General features: G+C 40.7%; 1 protein-coding gene across 5 annotated transcripts in view; it reads left to right on the top strand.

The window, feature by feature from the left end:
• The window catches only part of SYCP2L (synaptonemal complex protein 2 like), a 73,936-nt gene that overhangs the window by 14,700 nt on the left and 39,433 nt on the right, over positions 1–19,803 (top strand). For 3 of the 5 annotated variants that reach the window (XR_002346297.2, XM_021100174.2, XM_021100176.2), the window contains exons 9-18: positions 1,112–1,146; positions 3,447–3,589; positions 7,228–7,280; positions 8,104–8,149; positions 9,344–9,436; positions 9,534–9,594; positions 15,070–15,212; positions 17,128–17,218; positions 17,695–17,792; positions 19,716–19,773. Coding sequence is in view for 4 of the 5 variants with exons in the window: in XM_021100174.2 (XP_020955833.2) it covers positions 1,112–1,146; positions 3,447–3,589; positions 7,228–7,280; positions 8,104–8,149; positions 9,344–9,436; positions 9,534–9,594; positions 15,070–15,212; positions 17,128–17,218; positions 17,695–17,792; positions 19,716–19,773 (821 nt within the window). In the remaining variant the exon portion in view is untranslated. Of the gene's footprint in view, positions 1–1,111; positions 1,147–3,446; positions 3,590–7,227; positions 7,281–8,103; positions 8,150–8,375; positions 8,472–9,343; positions 9,437–9,533; positions 9,595–15,069; positions 15,213–17,127; positions 17,219–17,694; positions 17,793–19,715; positions 19,774–19,803 lie in introns of those variants that run through there. The other 2 variants (XM_084967362.1, XM_084967361.1) reach the window with 2 other exon arrangements.

The following is a 19,803-nucleotide window of genomic DNA, read 5'->3' on the forward strand; positions in this document are numbered from 1 at the left end:
CAATGTGATTATCAATCAAATCAGTTATAATCAATCAATTATGAGGAACTGAACTACAAGTTTTCATAACAAATTTATTCTTTAAAATTGGAATTATTTCAGACATTAAAAAAGATCAACATCATACTTTTTAGCATTTAACTGCATTTTTTTTTTTTCTTTTTAGGGCCAAACCTGAGGAATATGGAGGTTCCCAGGCTAGGGCTCACCAGATCTGAGCCGAGTCTGCAACCTACACTACAGCTCAAGACAACGCCTTAACACACTGAGCAAGGCCAGGGATTGAACCCATGCCCTCATGGGTGTTAGTTGGGTTCGTTAACCGCCAAGCCATGACAGGAACTCCTAATTGCATTTCTCAAATGAATATGCAACTTGGGAACCTGCATTAATTACAATAAGGTAATAGCCTCATCCCATTACATCTGTAACAAATTTTTATCAGTTTTTAAAATCAGTTCCAAAATCTTATAGGCAAGACCCATAGCACCCACTGTATCATTTCTTCCAGGTGTCAAACTGTGTGTGTTGGGGGGGGGAGGATACACATCTTCACAGGCTGGTGAGGTGACTATAAAATTCCAGAATCTTAGCATTTGATGAATCCTCAGATTATTAAATTGAATTCACTTTGCAGAAGGAGAACTAGAATCTCAGAATGTAGAGTAGCTCTGGCTTCTTTTTTTAAAGAGTATATTTAAGGAGTTCCCACTGTGCCACAGTGGTGTAAGAATCTGACTGCAGTGGCCCTGGTTGCTGTGGAGGTATAAGTTTGACCCCTGGCCTGGCATAGTGGGTTCAAGTATCTGACATAGGTCTCAGCCATGGTTCGGATTCAATCCCTGGCCCGGGAATTTCCATGTGCTGCAGGTGCAGCCATTAAAAAAAATAATAAAATCATTAAAAAATTTTTAAAAAGTATATTTAAGTCATTAACATATAAAAAATATTTTTTAATAAAAATGCATTCTTGATATTGAGGAAATTCTGATGTTGAATTTGAAATACTTTCCAAAATATCCATCTTGATTTAAAATTTTAATGCCAATGTAGTAAAGTTTTATTTACATATGTTCATTTCAGTAAAATGAAATTTATTTAAATGTTTCAGGAAAGACTTTGCAAGGACAATCTTGACTGTGGGTGGTAAGAAGTATTTAGAATTTTCAATATTAGAATATTAAATATTTGACAGTGGGGGTTTTATGAGCATCTTGAAACTATGCGGAATAAATTATGGTTAAATTGAAATTTTATTTTTAGTTTATGATGAAAGAGTTAAGCAAGCTGAAACTGTAAAGAATAATTAATGAATATTCCTTTACTCACCAACCAGGTTAGTCAAATTTGATCATTTTTCCACATTTGCTTCAAATTTTTATTTAAAACATTTTTTTAATTAAAAAATTTTATGGTTGACTTATAATGGTCTGTCAATTTCTGCTGTATAGCAAAGTGACCCAGTTATACATTTATATACATTCTTTTTTTCCTATTATCCTCCATCATGTTCCATCACAAGTGGTTAGATACGGTTCCCTGTGCTACAAAGCAGGATCTCATTGCTTATCCACTTCAAATGCAAAAGTTTTGCATCTACCAACTCCAAGCTTCCAGTCTTTTCTCCCCCTCCCCCTTGGCAACCACAGCTCTGTTCTCATGTCCATGAATTTGTTTCTTTTCTGTAGACAGGTTCATTTGTGCCATATATTAGATTCCAGATAGAAGTGATGTATGGTCTTTGTCTTTCTCTTTAGGACTTACTTCATTTAGTATGAGAGGCTCTAGTTCCATCAATGTTGCTGCAAATGGCATTATTTTGTTCTTCTTTATGGCTGAGTAGTATTCCATTGTATATATGTACCACACTGTCTTAATCTATTCATCTGTCTTTGGACATTTAGGTTGTTTCCTTTTTTATTTTTATTTTTTATTTTTTTTTTGTCTTTTTGCCTTTTCTAGGGCCATTCCTGAGGCATATGGAGATTCCCAGGCTAGGGGTCTAATCAGAGCCATAGCCACCGGCCTATGCCAGAGCCACAGCAGTGTGGGATCCGAGCCACATCTTCGACCTACACCACAGCTCATGGCAATGCCGGATCCTTAACCCACTGAGCAAGGCCAGGGATTGAACCCAAAACCTCATGGTTTCTAGTTGGACTGGTTAACCACTGAACCATGGTGGGAACTCCTGTTTCCTTTTTTAAAAACAAATTAGAGTTACAGGTAAAGCCCTATGTCCAGACCCATGTCCCATTCCTCTCTCCATTGGTAGAAGTAATCTTTGACTTGGATTTGTTTTTCATTTTCAAGAATTTTTTTTTAACTTTTCCTCTATGCATTCACAAGCAACATATAGTATTGTTTTGCAAATTTTAAGTTTGCATATCCAGCTGCAACTTGCTTTTTACCCTTAAAATTGTTTGAAATTCAAACCTGTTGATTAGTTTTGTTTATCTGCTGTGAAATACTACAGTTTATCTTGGATTTTATTTTTATAGTAGAAGTATTTCTTGAGACTGGAAAAAGCTGCTTTTTAAAAAATTGGAAGTATATATGTATGACTGGGTCACTATGCTGTACAGCAGAAATTGACTCAACACTGTAAATCAACTATACCCCAATAAAAAATAATAAAATTTTTAAAAATTGAGGTATAGGTAATACATAGTATTATATACATTACAGGTGTACAATATAGCGATTCATAGTTTTTAGAGGTTACAATCTATTATAAAATACTGGCTATGTTCCTTATGTTGTAAAACGTCCTTATTTTACACGTAATACTTTGTACCTCTTACTCCCCTTCTATATGCTCCCGCTTTCCTCTCTCCACTGACAACTACTAGTTTTTTCTCTATGTATGTGTCTTAGACAAAGCTACCTTTGATGAACATTTTAAAATATCTAAAATATAAAATGCAGAAATGTTTATTTTAAAAAATTTTATATGCTGACTGGATTTTTCTCCTAATAATTTCTTAAATATGAGTTTAAATGTTTATAATTGCTCCAGGGAACATATTGCTATTTATAAGACACAATGCTAGTCTTCTAAGATGGAATTTCCTTTTTTTTTTTTTTTTTTAAGGGCTGCACCTGTGGCACATGGAGGTTCCCAGGTTAGGAGTCTAATTGGAGCTGTAGCCTTCGCCAGAACCATAGCAAGGCGGGATCTGAGCGCATCCAAAACCTACACCACAGCTCATGGCAATGCCGGATCCTTAACCCACTGAGTGAGGCCAGGGATGGAACCTGCAACCTCATGGTTCCCGGTTGGATTCATTAACCACTGAACTGAGCCACAACAGGAACTCCTAAGATGGAACTTCTTGGAGCAAATGCTAATCTGTGGAACTCATTTTTTCTTTGGCTCTGTGCCTAGAATTATCCATGTCTAGCATGTTTTTATTATTTTTTTCTACCATGTTTTTAATCTCTAGATTATGACCAGCAGGTGGCTCTTTGTGAAGCATTGTGTAGACTGACGACAAAAAAATCAAGGGAGGACATTGTCCATCAGTGGTTTGAAGATGATGTCATTGCTGAAGCTTTCAAAGAAATTAAGCATCAAGAATTTGAGACGGTGAGAGTCCTGGTCATGAAAATCCCATTTAATCAATACTTAAGAAGCTTCCTATATGTTGGGCTCAAGGGGGGACTTTTTTCTTTTTTTTTACTATTTCTTTTTTATTTTTTATTTTCCCACTGTACAGCAAGGGGATCAAGTTATCCTTATATGTATACATTACAATTACATTTTTCCCCCACCCTTTATCTAGATACTCAGGTTGCAACAGAACAAAGTTCTCAATGCTACTCAGTAGGATCTCCTTGTAAATCTATTCTAAGTTGTGTCTGATAAGCCCAAGCTCCCGATCCCTCCCACTCCCTCCCCCTCCCATCAGGCAGCCACAAGTCTCTTCTCCAAGTCTATGATTTTCTTTTCTGAGGAGATGTTTATTTGTGCTGGATATTAGATTCCAGTTATAAGTGATATCATATGGTATTTGTCTTTGTCTTTCTGGCTCATTTCACTCAGGATGAGATTCTCTAGTTCCATCCATGTTGCTGCAAATGGCATGATGTCATTCTTTTTTATGGCTGAGTAGTATTCCATTGTGTATATATACCACCTCTTCCGAATCCAATCATCTGTTGATGGACATTTGGGTTGTTTCCATGTCCTGGCTATTGTGAATAGTGCTGCAATGAACACATGGGTGCATGTGTCTCTTTTAAGTAGAGTTTTGTCCGGATAGATGCCCAAGAGTGGGATTGTGGGGTCATATGGAAGTTCTATGTATAGATTTCTAAGGTATCTCCACACTGTTCTCCATAGTGGCTGTACCAGTTTACATTCCCACCAATAGTGCAGGAGGGTTCCCTTTTCTCCACAGCCTCTCTAGCACTTGTTATTTGTGGATTTATTAATGATGGCCATTCTGGCTGGTGTGAGGTGATATCTCATGGTAGTTTTGATTTGCATTTCTCTTATAATCAACGATGTTGAGCATTTTTTCATGTGTTTGCTGGCCATCTGTATATCTTCTTTGGAGAAATGTCTATTCAGGTCTTTTGCCCATTTTTCCATTGATTGATTGGCTTTTTTGCTGTTGGGTTGTATAAGTTGTTTATATATTCTAGAAGGACTTTCTTAAACTCCCTGTTTCCCACTTACGTGAAATAGCTTAAGGACAGTAGAAAGAGTATATTTGTGGACCAAATTCAGGCATACAGTTAAGAAGTCTTTGTAGGAAACAGCCTGGAGAGAGAACTCTGTGGGTTTAATGGATCCAGACGGAGACAGTGTCGTGGAGCAGGGAGTGATCTTCAACAAAGTTTGAAGGGGAGTGAGACTCAGAGAAGAAAAGAACATGCATTTCAGCCTTGCAGAGAGCAGCTGGGATGATGACAGGAGACTGAAGCTGGCACGGGCACTCTGGTGGCAGAGGACTATTACGGGGTGGTTGTGTCGTGAGTCCTCCAGCCTCTTCAGGTTGGAGGAACAATTTTTGTTGTCTTCCATGCAGCCTGGGCTCACAATGTCCGTGCTACTTGGTGTCCTCAAGTAGCACATAGTTTGTGGCTTTGCTGCATCTGCACCTTTATCCTAACATAAATGATGTCCCTTTCCTTTTAAAAGGTTTTTAAGGAGTTCTCTTCATGGCTTAGTGGTTAATGAACCTGACTAGGATCCATAAGGATGTGGGTTTGATCCCTGACCTCGCTCAGTGGGTTAAGGATCCCGAGTTGCCGTGAGCTGTGGTGTAGGTCACAGACATGGCTCAGATCCTGCGTTGCCGGCAGCTGTACCTCTGATTGAACTCCCTAGTCTGGGAACCTCCATATGCTGTGGGTGTGGCCCTAAAAAGCAAAAAAATAAAAAATAAATAAATAAATTAAAAGTTCTTAAAATGAGGGCGATTCCTGTAGGAAAAATTAAAATTCTTAACAGCACTCCTGTTGAACAAAGCCTTTTTGCTCAAAACAGCTGAGTATTTGGGATTTTATTAAATCTAAACCTGCATATATATTATTCAATATATTAAATTTGATTTTGAGCCTGTTGGCAGATCTGCAATTGTTGTTTAGCCAGGCTGCAGTTTGATCTAAATGGAAAGACCAGGAGTCTGGTTTGGGTCCCACCTCCCCCATGGGTCTGATGTACATATTTTGGTAAAGTAGTTTATTTTAAAAAAATTTTAAATTAAATATAAAATTGTTTATTTTTTAATTTTTATTTATTGCTTTTTAGGGCCATACCCATGGCATATGGAATTTCCCAGGTGAGGGGTCAAACTGGAGCTTCAGCTGCTGGCCTACACCACTGGCACAGCAACTCAGAATTCGAGCCACATCTGCAACCTACATCACAGCTCACCAAAATGATCCTTTAACCCACTAAGCGAGGCCAGGGATTGAACCTGTATCCTCATGGATACTAGTTGGGTTGATTTCCACTGGGATACACCAGGAACTCCTATTTTTTGTTTTTTGTTAACTTTTCCATTGAAATATAGCTGTACATATTATGTAAGTTACAGGTGCATAGTATAGTGAGTCAGTTTGAAGGGTTATACTCCTGTTTAGTTGTTATGAAATATTGGCTGTATTCCCTGTGTTGTACAGTATGTTGTTGGAGCTGGTAGTTGACTTTTGAAGCCTGAGTGTCCTCATCTGTAAAATGGGAATAAAACCCACTTCCAAAGTGTGAGAATTAAATGAAAGAAACAAAGTGTGGACACCCCAGTGTTGGTTTCCTTCCTCCACTATGTCATTCCCTCACCTGCAGGGAATTGGAGGGAAACAGGACGGAAGTAGTTATCTTGTTTCTCAAATCCTTTGCCCCCTAGAGCCATCAGCTTCTCAGTGGAACTGCTTTTAGATGAAGGCTTACACTGACGTGTGTTGAGTGCCAAATCTAGACACTGAGTGTGGGGACTGTTTGATCACAACAGCCAGTCCGGTTCTTGCTAACAAAAGGGTCAAAAGCCTGGATCAGTGTCTCTTTGGCTTTAGAGTTTTGGGGGCAACAGATTGTCCTTCCTAATAGCTGTTGGTTAGGAGAACTCTAAACCTATTCTTTATTCTTAGAACATATACCGAGAGAGAACTCCTGACAAGGGAAATTGACAATGGATAATACACCAGGATGAATTCAACACGATGAGTGTTGTGGGTTTGGGGTTGGCTTGTGCTGGGGAGGTGGAAAGGGGATGGACGCCCAATGGATTAGATGATTATTATATTCTTGTACCCTTGGTCATCAGTAAGGGGTGTCTCCTTGCTTACTCTTCTAACGCAGTGAAATGTAATTGCGCATGTAATTTTGGAGGGCTTAGTATCCCTCGGCTGCAGATCTCATGGTTGGGGGTTCAGAATGTGATTCTGGAGTCTTCTACTTTGTGAGACAAAATATTGTTTTAGTTATCATAATTAACAGCAAACCCTTATGAGGCCTTGTGGTGGCTCTGGATCCTAAAAACATGGAAGCAAACACTGGCCTCTATATGCTGCAAAAGGTGGTATTTCGATAAAATATCCTGGGAGTTCGCTGGTGGTCTAGGGGTTATGACTCTGGCACTTCCACTGCTGCAGCCTGGGTTCAACCCCTGGTCTGGGAACTGAGATCCCACATCAAGCCGCTGCACGATGTGGCCAAAAAAAAATAAAATAAAATATCTGGATTTTTAAACGAAGTTTGCCTTATTTACTTTGAAGGATTGTAGACGGTTTCTCAATCACCTAAATGACAGACTTGGTGACCAAAGAAGGTAAGACGTTTCTCTGAGTATTATTTTATTGATCTATTCTGAAAATGTCTAATGTTAAGAAGTTCCCGTTGTGGTGCAGGGGTTAAGGATATGGTATTGTCTCTGTGGTGATAGGAGTTTGATCCCTGGCATTATACAGTGGGCTAAAATGATCTGGTGTTGCCACAGTTGTGGCTTGGATTTGATCCTGGCCCCGGGAGCTTTTATGTGCCCCAGGTTCAGCCATTAAAAAAAATAATAATAAGTGAAAATATCTAATATTTAAAAAAAATCTGAAGTCTGTTTTATTTTAGGAGAGAACATAGGATACAGAATGGACTCAGTATTACTGAGTTATTCATTGAGTAGCAACCTCAGAAGATTAGACATTCTGCCGAGTGATTTATTTCATGTGTATTTAAAATGATTTCTCTCAGTCTTTAACAGGTTTATTTACGATTGGGAATAGTTTTAACATTCGGTCCTCCAGGGAGATTTTATGAAGAGTGTAGGTCTAAGGTTACCAGAGAGAGACGTCTTATGGACGGTTCTGTCCCTGATGAGAAAATATTGGTTGAATGCACTCCTTTCACTGGGACTCTTGCCAAGCCACGGGGCTGAGGTCTAAGTGCCAGCAAACCTGGCTTGTAGACTCTGCCAGACAGAGATCTGAAATCTACCCACAGTAGATCTCCGTTTGTAGGTCTGAGGTTCCTTCTGAGCTCAGTACAGAGAGACTTAATGGCATACCCAGTTACACATGCTTGCCGGTGGGACATCTGTAGGTCGTGTGTGGGGTCCACCATGCTTTCTTTCACTTTTTAATTGTGAGGTGTTTTTGCAGAGTCGAATCATTTCCGTGCATTGCTGCTTTTGCTGATGAGCTTGAGGTACGTTCATCTCTTTTGGGGGCTGTGAGGGTGGGGGATGTGTAATGAGAAACCCATAGTTAGGTTTAATCAAGCCAAACTGCTCTTGCTACAAAGAGGGGCTTTTCCCCTTCTGTTTGTCTTCTTTTAAGGGCGACACCCATGGCATAGGGAGGTTCCCAGGCTAGGGATCGAATCAGAGCTACAGCTGCCTACTTATGCCACAGCAATGAGGGATCTGAGCCATGTCTGCAACCTACACCACAACTCACGGCAACACCGGATCCTTAACCCACTGAGAGAGGCCAGGGATCGAACCCCCATCCTCATGGACACTAGTCAGGTTGGTTACCGCTGAGCCACCATGGGAACTCCAGCATCATGCTATTTGAATCTTTCTTTTTTCTTTCCTTTTTTTCTTCTTTTTTAAACCAAGAGCATATATTTATTTTATAATACAATTGTTTCTTGGCACCCATGGGGGACTGGTTCCAGGACCCCTCACAGATACCAGAATCTGTGATACTCAAGTCTCTTGAATATGAAATGGCTTAGTGCTTGCATATAATGTATACACATCCTCCCGCATACTTTAAATCATCTCTAGATGACTTATAATACCAAAAACAATGTAAACACCAGGCAAATAGTTGCCCAAGCATGGCAAAATCAAGGTTTATTTTTTAGAACTTTTTGGAACTTTTTTTTCCCCTGAATATTTTCAATCCATATTTGGTTGCATCCTCAGATTTGGAAGCTGGGGGTACAGAGGGCTGACTATAATTAAAATGAAGGTAACTTGAAATCTTCAGGTTCTTATCACAACACACGGGAGGTTGGATGACAAATCACCACTTGTGTTTGATAACTGTACCTCCTTTGCTAGAAGCCTCTATCCCTAAGCAGTGTGGTTTGTTATACTGCTTTCACACAGAACTGCTTTCTCTGCGATTCGCACCAGGAAAAAAAAAATTCTGTGGATAGTTACCTGACACATTTAAACACCTATTAAGTTGCTGTGTGTAGTAGAGTTTTTGTAGAAATAGCTTAGTTCTATAAAACTGAGACTTTCCTGTTTTGCAGAAACGACTAAGGCAATAAAGGGGGACCTTATATTAAAGTAGGGTTGTTCTAGGAAAAGCCGTTCTGTTTTTAATGGAATAATTTTCATTGGACCCTTTCACACGATATTAATGCTGCAGTTGTATCTTACAGATGAAGAAACCTGCGGATGAAAAATTAGAGAAATTTTGGATTGATTTCAACCTAGGCAGTCAGAGCATAACTTTTTATGTAAACAACACTGAGGTACAGGTTTGATTCCTGTTTAGACCTAAATGCTTAGAAATTGCTCGGGTCCAAGAATGTGTTATGCGCTCCTGAATTTCACTTATCTTTTCCCAAGAGCGCCCTCTGGGACTCCGTAAGACTTTTGAAGGATGCGGTGATTACTTTCAGCGTAATAGGTAAGACGATTATTCTAAACACTCCTACGTTTAGTCCTGAGTATTGTTTCTGTTGATGGTCGCAGAGTATGTTTAGTTAATTCCAGAGCCCATTTTGCTTGCACCTTGAGGCAGAAGGGAGCTGGTGAGTGTGGTGGAGAAGGGGCTGTGCTCAGGGCCAGGGGGCAGGGGATTGATGACGCCTCCTCTTTGTAACTTTGGGGCTCAGTTACTTGCCTGGTTTTCTCATTGTAAAAATGGTTACAGTTCCTAAACCCATTGAAAATAGAATCACCCTAGGATCCAGCAATTTCACTTTTGGATAGCTTCAGAATTGAAGTGAGAACTTGAGGAGACTGGCACACCGGTGTTCATTACAGCCTTATTCACAACAGCCAAGAGGTAGAAGCAACTCAGGTGTCCATCACCGGGTGAATGGATCCATACGATGGAATATTATTCAGCTTTAAAAAAGGAAGGAAATTCTGACACATCCTACAACATAGATGAACTTTGAGGACATTATACTATGTGAGAAAAGCTAAGTCACCAAAAGACAAATACTGTATGATTCCACTTAAATGAGATATTATTGAAAGTAGTTAAATAGAGACAGATAGTTCAGTGGTGGCTATCAGGGGCTGTGGGGAAGGGGGCATGGGGAGTTGTTTAATGGGTACAGAGTTTCCGATTTGCAAGATGGAAAAGTTTTCGGATCTGTTGCAACACAATGTCAATACCCTCAACTCTACCAAACCCTACACTTAAACGGTTAACAAGGTAAATGTTAAAACTGTTTTGTACCACAATTTAAAAAAGTGGTTATAGTACCTGCCCTCCCTTTCACACATACCTACACTAATGATAGAGGAGTTGTGGTGTGTTAAATATCAGCCCTCTGACTCCCTCTTCTTAAATTTCCATCACTCACCTTTCTTCTCCCTCTGGAAGGTGAGAGTTGAAGGGCATGGACTCAGGAGTGGTCCTTTTCCAGGAGGGGAGAGGGAAGTTGCTGGTCCAGTTTAACCTTTCAGCTGTAATCATGCTTGACCAGGATTCCTGAATTGAGTCTCTGAAAAAACAAAGGGATGTTTTGCAAGTAATTCGATACACATATTTTTTAAGCGATTGAATGTACTAAAGTGTTCAAACAGAACACTGTGGAACTTTGTGGATTTTTTGCTTGACCGACTTTCGCAGAGGATTTAAAGCAGCTTGCCTATTTATACTAAAATAATCCAAATGGGAAATTGGAACCCCAGACAAAGATAAAAATGTTTATCATGAAGGCTGGATTGGCTGCTACGGAGATGCAGATTTGGTACTTAGCTTCCCAAAAGCCAGGGTGAAAAGTGAAACAATATATAACATGATTCTCATCATACAAGTCCGAGAAAGAACCAATCTTCCTTCCTAACCTTGAACTCTTAACCAAAGGTTCTTCCCTGAGACTACTTAGGAGGAAGTAACCTTTCCCCATCCCAGGGTTTTCCTGGCTGGAATTTGTGTATGTAACTTTGGTGTTTCATTAAAAGATAATTTTTGAAAAGGTAAGATCATGACCCTCAAACAAATATAAATGTGAGTTAAAGATTTCATTAAGCAATGAGGAAATTGGTAAAACGCAGCAACCGGGAGAATTCAAAAAGCAATGCTGACATTAATTTACAAATAGATGCACCACTAGGCAGTTGCATTCCAGGGACAATTTCAATTTTTATGAACAAGAATCATTTGCTTTCTTATTGATTCCTCCTGTGAATTATCATTAGAAAAAGAGGGAAAGTGGGGGTCAATGAGGCAGTAAAGAATGTGGCAGAAGAGGACGAAAGCCTTTCTCTGCGAGGCTCTGGGAGAATGAAGGGACGGTGACGACAGCCCCCACTTCAGACCCTCGCCTCAAGTCTCAGCGTTGCCACCTGGAACTTCTGACCAACCAGCTGCCAATCAGAGGTTCCCACAGCCTCTTCCCTGGGTTTGATAATTTGCTGTAATGGTTCACAGATCTTGGGGAAATGCTTCTTTGCAGTTTCCAGTCTTATAAGGGATATAATAAGGCACACAGATGGACAGCCAGGTGAAGAGGTACCCAGGGAAAGATCCAGAAAGGATCCTGAGTGCAGGGGCTTCTGTTTTTGTGGAGTTGGTGCATCACCCTCCTGGAACTAACCTGGAAGCTCTCCGAAAACCCTGTAGTTTGGGGATTTTTATGGAGGCTTTCTCATGTAGGCGGAAGGGCATAGTTACTCCATCTCTGGCCTTTCTTTCCTCCCTGAAGACTGGGGAGCTGGAAATCCCAACCCTCTAACCGTGCCTTGGTCTTTCTTGTGACCAGCGCCATCCCGAAGTTATCCTGGGTCCTCCAGCCCCCAGTCTTCTCAGAAACTTAATAGGACACGTCCATCACTCCAAGGATTCCAAGGGTCTTAGAAGCTCTCGTGTTGGGAACCAGGCTCCAAGACCAAATCTTAGAACAAAAGGTGCTCCTGGCCCCCATTACTGAAAATGATGACAGTTGTAGGCTATGTCAGGAACCAAGGCAGAGGGCAAATTTATTTTTCTGGTGTCACAGACGGGAAGAAGCAGAAGCCAGCAGATAGAGTCACAGAATTGGAAATAGTGTATGTTAAGTTGGTGCCACCTATCTGCAGTAAAGGAAAAGGGCTTATAAACAACTTCCTAGAAATGTAAATTGAATATAATCATAGGAGTTCCCACCATGGCTCAGCAGTTAATGAATCCAACTAGTATCCATGAGCATGCAGGTTCGATCTCTGACCTTGCTCAGTAGGTTAAGGGTCTGGTGTTGCACTGAGGTGTAGTGTAGGGCTTGGATCTGGCTGTGGCTGTGGTGTCAGCTAGTGGCTACGCTCTGATTGGACCCCTAGCCTGGGAACCTCCATGTGCCACAGGTACAGCCCTGAAAAGACCCCCCCAAAAAATAATAATAAATTGAGTAACTTAATTTATACAGGTATTACCTGTTACTATCTATTTTAATGTAAAATATCATTAACGTTTACTCTAAGTCAATATTTTACAAAGATTTCCATGGATTTTCTGACTGTGGTACCCCTAACATTGCTTTGCTTTTTTTTTTTTTTTTGGTCTTTTTCTAGGGCTACTTCCTACGGCATATGGAGGTTCCCAGGCTAGGGGTCCAATTGGACCTGTAGCCGCCGGCCTACACCACAGCCACAGCAATGCGGGATCCGAGCAGCGTCTGCAACCTACACCACAGCTCACAGCGACGCCAGATCCTTAACCCACTGAGCAAGGCCAGGGGAACTTTATAATCCACAAAGTGCCTTCCAACAGCTGACGGAAGGTGTGACTTTCTAGTTTTATAGCTGAGGAAACCGAGGTTTGTGTAGTAAACACCACGAGCAAGAACACACACACACACACACACACACACACACTACTGTACAGGAAAGAGATGACAAAGGATCTATTGTAGAGCACAGGGAAACCTACTCAGGGTTCCACATTAACCTATATGGGGAAATAAGACTGGAAGTATGTATAGCAGATTCACTTTGCTGTTTGCTGAAACTAATACAATGCTGTAAGTCAACTATATGCCAATTAAAAAAAAAAAAAAGACTTGCCTTTTGTACACACAGCCCTTCCTGCTGAGGGCTTGGCAGGGTTCTAGGAGCCTGTCGAGGGTTTGGCGTGGCCCTTGCAGCTATTTCTTCTCAGCCTTGAACATTTGCATTGAGCCCCACAGCCAAACTAGTTCCTGGCTTTTTCAGACATTGTTTAGAATTACTTCTGTTGCAGGGTTTAAGAGATTTTCCTGCAGTGACTGAGTTTCCAGTAAGATCAGCATTTGGGGATGATTATTATTTTATGCAGTGATTTTTTTTTTCATTATAGCTGGTTTGCAGTATTCTGTCAATTTTCTTCTGAACAGCATGGGGACCCAGTCACACATACATGTATACATTCTTTTTCTCACACTATCATGCTCCATCATAGGTAACTAGGTATAGTTCTCAGTGCTACACAGCAGGATCTCGTTGCTTATCTATTCCAAAGGCAATGGTCTGCATCTATTAACCCCAAGTTCCCGGTTCATCCCTCTCCCTCTTCCTCCCCCTTGGCAACCACAAGTCTATTCTCCAAGTCCATGATTTTTTTCTGTGGAAAGGTTCATTTGTGCCATAGATTAGATTCCAGATATAAATGATATCATACTGTTTTTTTTTTCTCATTCTGACTTACTTAGTATGAGAGTCTCTAGTTCCATCCATGTTGCTGCAAATGGCATTATTTTGTGCTTTTTCATGGCTGAGTAGTATTCCATTGTGTGTGTGTGGGGGGGGTTATTGAACTTGACTAGAGGCCAGCACTGTCTTATGGAAATACCGTCTGAAGCACATATTTGATTTGACATTTCCTAGTAGCCTTATTAGAAAGTCTTTTTTCAAGTGGGTTAATGTTAATAATATATTCACTTAACCCCATATGCCCAAAATATGAACATTTTAACATGCAATCAAGGTAAACATTAACCATTTATTTTGTGTGTGCTTCTGTTCTTTGGTATTCAGTCTTCACAAACCCGTGTGCATTTCATGCTTATAACACATCGCATGTTGTGTTAGCCATGCTCCAAGTGCCATTGGCCACGGAGCTTGGCCAGGTGTGTCCCTTTCCATTCTCGCTCATTTGTGACACTGAGCTGTGCCTGCTCTTTCATGAGTTTTACTCTTTTCACTCCTGCTCCTTCCAACTCAGCTTCTACTTACCGTGCCTCTTTCTTGGGCTCTTTACGAATTGTGGTCTAAACGATTTTCTAGTCTAAGACCAATTACTATTCATTGGCAAAGGGCTGGTGTCTGAGAAGCAGGCCTCTCAAGGATGCTTCCATTTCTCGTCTTTAAGTGGTCTGTTGAGATGAGGGTGGATTATTCCAGTTTGTGTATTGAGAATAGTGGGTTTTATTTGAAATTTCAGAAATGAGTGAGAGAATGAGAATGTGTGTCGTGCCTAATGTATTGGGAAGTGAAATACCTGTTGCAGATGTAAGCTTTGTGTTCACAAATGCTCTTTAAAAAAACGGGTTGAATTTTAGAACAAAAACTCCCTCAATTGCTATGCTGCAAAGTTACTTCTATTTCTGCAAGATTAAGTACTTAAACAGATTGTGTGTGTATAAAAACACACATGTGCATCTTACAAAAATAATTTCAGAGTAACTTTATTACAATAATTTCAATCTCTCATTGCAGAAAAATCTGGACAGTGAACAAATAGCCCAGTGCAGTTATTTAAAATGATAAAAATTTGGGAGCTCCTGCTGCAGCATGGTGGGTTAAGGTTCCAGCACTGCCACAGCTGTGGTCACAGATGTGGCTTGGATTCGATCCCTGTGCCCTGAATTTTCAATGCCATGGGTGCAGCTGAAAAAAGGAAAAAACAATTATAAAATTTAAAAAGGTGACCTTTCAGTATGTTGCTGTACATTGGTATACTTTTTTTTGCTAGAAACTGAAATGAAGGTGCTCAGAATTTTCCTGAAGAAGCCTGTTAATATCGGAAACAAAGAAGTGATGAAAATAGAAATCCATTTTGAATTGCAATTTGACATAGCACAAGCCTCCATCAAGGCCTTAGGAGAAGACAAGCAGGTGGTGGCAGGTTTAATTCTTTTTGTTTGTGTATATTTTAGTATGTTTTCTTGCCTCTTAAATTTCCACGTTGGTTTTAAAACCAAGATCTAATTGATATAAAACATTATAGTAGAACATTGTATTAGTTTCAGGTGTCTATCCTAATGATTTGGTATTTGTATATATTGTGAAATAATCACCACAATGAGACTAGATAACAGCCATCACCATTGCTCGACGTGTGTGTGTGTGTGTGAGACCTTTTAATTGACTCTCTTAGCAACTTTCGAATATGCACTACGGTGATATTAAATATAGTTGCCATGTGTACATCACACCGCATGACAAATTCATTTTTTAGCAGGAAGTTTGTACCTTTTGACTCTCTTTGCTCATTTTACCTCCCCTCGCCCCCCTCCTCTGGAACCACCAGTCTACTCTATGTATCTATGAACTTGTTTTGTTGTTGTTTTTAAGATTCCACCTATAAGTGGGATCAGAGGGTATTTGTCTTTCTTTGTCTGACTTATTTCACTTTTTTAGTGCCTTCAGGTTTCATCCATGTGGTTCCAAATGGCAGGATTTGCTTATTTTTCTATGGCTGAATAATAGGTGTAACTATTTTCTTTATCTTTTCAAAGAGCCAGCCCTTAATTTCACTGTTCTTTTCTACTGTTTTTTTTAAGCCTCTATTTTGTGTATTTCCATTCTGTTTTTTGTTACTTTCTTCCTTCTACTAACTTTGAGTTCATTTAGTTTTCTTTTTAGTCCCTTGAGGTGTAAAGTGTTGCTGTTTATTTGAGGTTTTTTTTTTCTTTCTTTTTTTTTTTTTTTTAAGGGCTGTACCTGCAGCATATGGAGGTTCCCAGTCTAGGGGTCCAATGAGAGCTGTAGCCACCGGCCTACGCCAGGGCCACAGCAACTCTGGATCTGAGCCACATCTGTGACCTACAGCACAGCTCACAGCAATGCCGGCTCCTTAACCCAGTGAGCAAGGCCAGGGATTGAACCTGTGTCCTCAAGGATGCTAGTCCTGTTCACTAACTGCTGAACCACAATGGGAATTCCAGTTATGTTGTTCGAGGATTTTTTTTTTTTTAATAGCTACACCCGCGGCATATGGAGGTTCCCAGGTTAGGGGTCGAATTGGAGCTACAGCTGCCGGCCTCCACCACAGCCACAGCAATGTGGATTCCGAGCCACGTCTTCAACCTACACCACGGCAATGCTGGATCCTTAACTCACCGAGCGAGGTCGAGTATCAAACTGCAACCTCATGGATCCCAGTCAGGTTTGTTAACCTCTGAGCCGTGAAGGAAACTCTTTTTTTTTTTTTTTCTTTTTTAATGTAGGCATTTATTGCTATGAACACCTCTCTTAGAACTGCTTTTGCTGCATCTTGTAAGTTTTGGTATGTTGTATTTCCATTTTCATTTGCCAAAAGGCATTTTTAAATTTCTTTTTTGATGTCTTCCATTGGCCTGTTTGTTTTTCAGAAGCGTGTTATTTAATCTTGACACGTTTGTGAATTTTCCAGTTTTCTTCTTATAACTGATTGTGAGTTTCGTACCATTGGGGTCGGTAAAAATGCTTGATATGCCTTCAGTCTTCTGAACTTTATTAAGACTGTGGCCTAATATATGATCTATTCTGGAATATATTCTATATGTGCTTGAGAAGAATGTGTATTCTGTTGCTTTTGGGTGGAATGTTCTATATGTGTCAAGTCCATCTGCTCTAACGTGTGATTTAAGGCTGATGTTTCCTTATTGATTTTTCCATCTGAATGATGTGTCCATTGATGCAAGTGTGGTGATGAATCCCTTGCTATTACTGTATTGCTGCCTGTTTCCCTCTTTGAGGTCTGTAAATGTCCAATTTTTTAAAGAATTATGGCGTTTGAAAATCATGCGGCTTTTGGTCTGCATTTTAGGTAATGCTTGACCAGACAAAAACCTTCTCAGACCTTTTTGAGTTTGAAGAAGAAGGGACTGAGATTCCTAGCAGCCATGAAAGAGATACAGGTATATTGGGAAATAATACTACAAGGATTCCCTACGGAAGCAAAGATAAAGTATTACTTGAAAGAGGTGACTGAACGCCTCTGGTCGTAGAAGAGTAATTAAATGTATTATACCTTTGGAGAAAGAGAAGTTGGTTGGTTAAACCTTGAATTTTCTCCACTTGATATAGTCGCTCTTGGGGTCAGCTGGAAATGGCAAAGGAGGAAATAATGATGGGGTGACAGGAGGGACATGATGGGGGTGCCGCTCTGCCCACAACGTTGTACATCTCTCATGAGTTGGGCCCAAAGGCTGTTTTCCAAGGTCCTTAAAGGTCTTTGGCATGAGGTTTGAGACAGACCCTAATTGCCAGCTCTTACCAAAAGATGGTGATGGACCAGCAGTATGAATCCCATGAAGACCAGCTAAAGGGTGTAGGCCTCCTTGGATACGGTTATTGCGATCACTTTTTACTGCCCTTTTCTTAATATGTTTAGACCAAGCAAAGGAATCCACTGAGCTGGCAGAGTTATCCAGTCCTGAAGATGACCATGGCTTAGCCGCTGTCCCTTTAAATAACCAGTCTGATCCTGCTGTGAGTATGGGGAACTGGGGATGAGATTCTGAACTGTATCCACCAGGATGCTGGCAGGTGGAAGCTGACTCTCTTGGCTTGTTGGCCATTTTTTTCAAGCCAACCATCCCTCTTTTTTTTGCCTGTCTTTTTCCTTCAATTCCTTTTGCCTGTCATGTCTATTTTCTCTCTCCTTTTGCTCTCTGTGGTTCTCCCATGGATGATGGGGCTTGGCTGGTGGCTTGGCCTTGTTCCCTCATTTGGGATCTGGAGACTGAGCTTGGGAAAAGCAGCCTCATGTTTGAAATCAGACCTGGTTTATTACAAACTAACTGTGGGAACCTGGGAAAATTACAGCGCATCACTAAGCCTGAGGCTTCTCATCTGTAAAACAATGGTAAATAACTGGTTTACAGGATGGTCCTCTTAGGATTAAAGACATAATAGTCGTAAGGCCCCTAACACGCCGCTCGGCATATGTTGGTGTTCAGTCTATTTTCTTATGTTTGATTACATGATACAGAAGTGTGATGATCATGTCATGATTTTTTAAAACAAACACACTGGAGGTTATTCTCCCAGATAAATTGTCTTTTGGGAACCTGTACACCTGCCACCAAAAAGGATGCTGTTGAAGATATTTTCTGAGTCTCCCTTTGACATTTCCCTGAGTAGCTTTGAGATGCTCTGACGGTTGTTGACTTAAAAAATTGGCACAATCTCAAAGTTGAGAGTTATGTTTAACTCAGTGGACAAAACTGAGGTCTTTGGCCCAGAAGGCAGCATCTCGAGTAACTCTAAGGAAACTGCTCTGAGGAGGCGAGGGGGGAGCTAGGAAATAGAGGAGTTTTGCAATAAAGGGTAGATAGAAGGAACACAAGATTACCGTTAATAACTGAAAACTAGATATCTCAAGTTAAGGAATTTAGCACTTTTCTTTTTTAAAATTTTTTATTTTTTAAATTTTTTTATTTTTTTCATTTTATGGCCGCACCTGCAACATATGGAAGTTCCCAGGCTAGGGGTTGAAACAGAGCTACAGCTGCCGGCCTACACCACAGCCACAACCAGGCCAGATCCTAGCCATCTGTGACCTCCACCACAGCTCATGGCATCACTGGATCCTTAACCCACTGAGCGAGGCCAGGGATCAAACCCACATCCTCATTCTTAACCCGCTGAGCCACAATGGGCACTCCTAGCACTTTTCCATGTATGAGAAGATGCAAGGTCTGGGCTCACTGAGCTCATTCCTTTGAGATGGATCTCAACTCTCCAGGGCCAGTATGCTGTGCTCTCTTGTCCTGAGTCTTCTCAGCTTACCTTCAAGACTGGCAGCAGTCTGATGGCTGCTAGATGGCAGGGAGTCTTTGTTTCCTTCCTGAGTTCCTTCGGGGCTCATCAGCTCACCCTCAGAAGTGGCTGCAATTAAAAAAAAAAAAATTTTTAGGGCTGCACCTGCAGCACATGGAAGTTCCCAGGGTAGGGGTTGAATCGGAGCCGTAGCTGCCAGCCTCCTCCACAACTATAGCAATGTGGGATTCCAGCTGCATCTGCAACCTACACAACAGCTCAGGGCAATGTCAGATCCTTAACCCACTGAGCGGGGCCAGGGATTGAACCTGCATCCTCATGGATCCTGGTTGGGTTCGTTACCCCTGAGCCACAAACGGGAACTCCCTGCAATTGTGACATTCTTTGTTGACTGATACGGCAGGCTACAGTTTATTTCTCATTGTCTTTTAATCTGGGCAGATCTTTTCCTGAGGGTGGTTATTTTTTCTGGAACAGCCAGCAGTCACCTGGAGCAAATGGACAAAGTGCCTGCTATCTTAGTATTCAAATGCTTTTCTTCAGAGGGATAAAATAGGACCAAAAAAATTTCAAAAAAGCCATAATCAAACATATTATATATATATATTTTTTTTTTTTCTTTCCCTGCAGCAGACAAATACAGCTGATGGCTCACTTGAAGAGTCGAGACCGGATGACTCACAAAAAGGTCAGATTTTTTTTCTCTGTCACACAAGAC

The sequence above is a fragment of the Sus scrofa genome, chromosome 7 (assembly GCF_054392235.1).
Source record: "Sus scrofa isolate SSC_HxYL_T2T_F1_AM1 chromosome 7, Sscrofa_HxYL_maternal_Yorkshire_Landrace_v2.0, whole genome shotgun sequence".
Classification (NCBI taxonomy): domain Eukaryota; kingdom Metazoa; phylum Chordata; class Mammalia; order Artiodactyla; family Suidae; genus Sus; species Sus scrofa.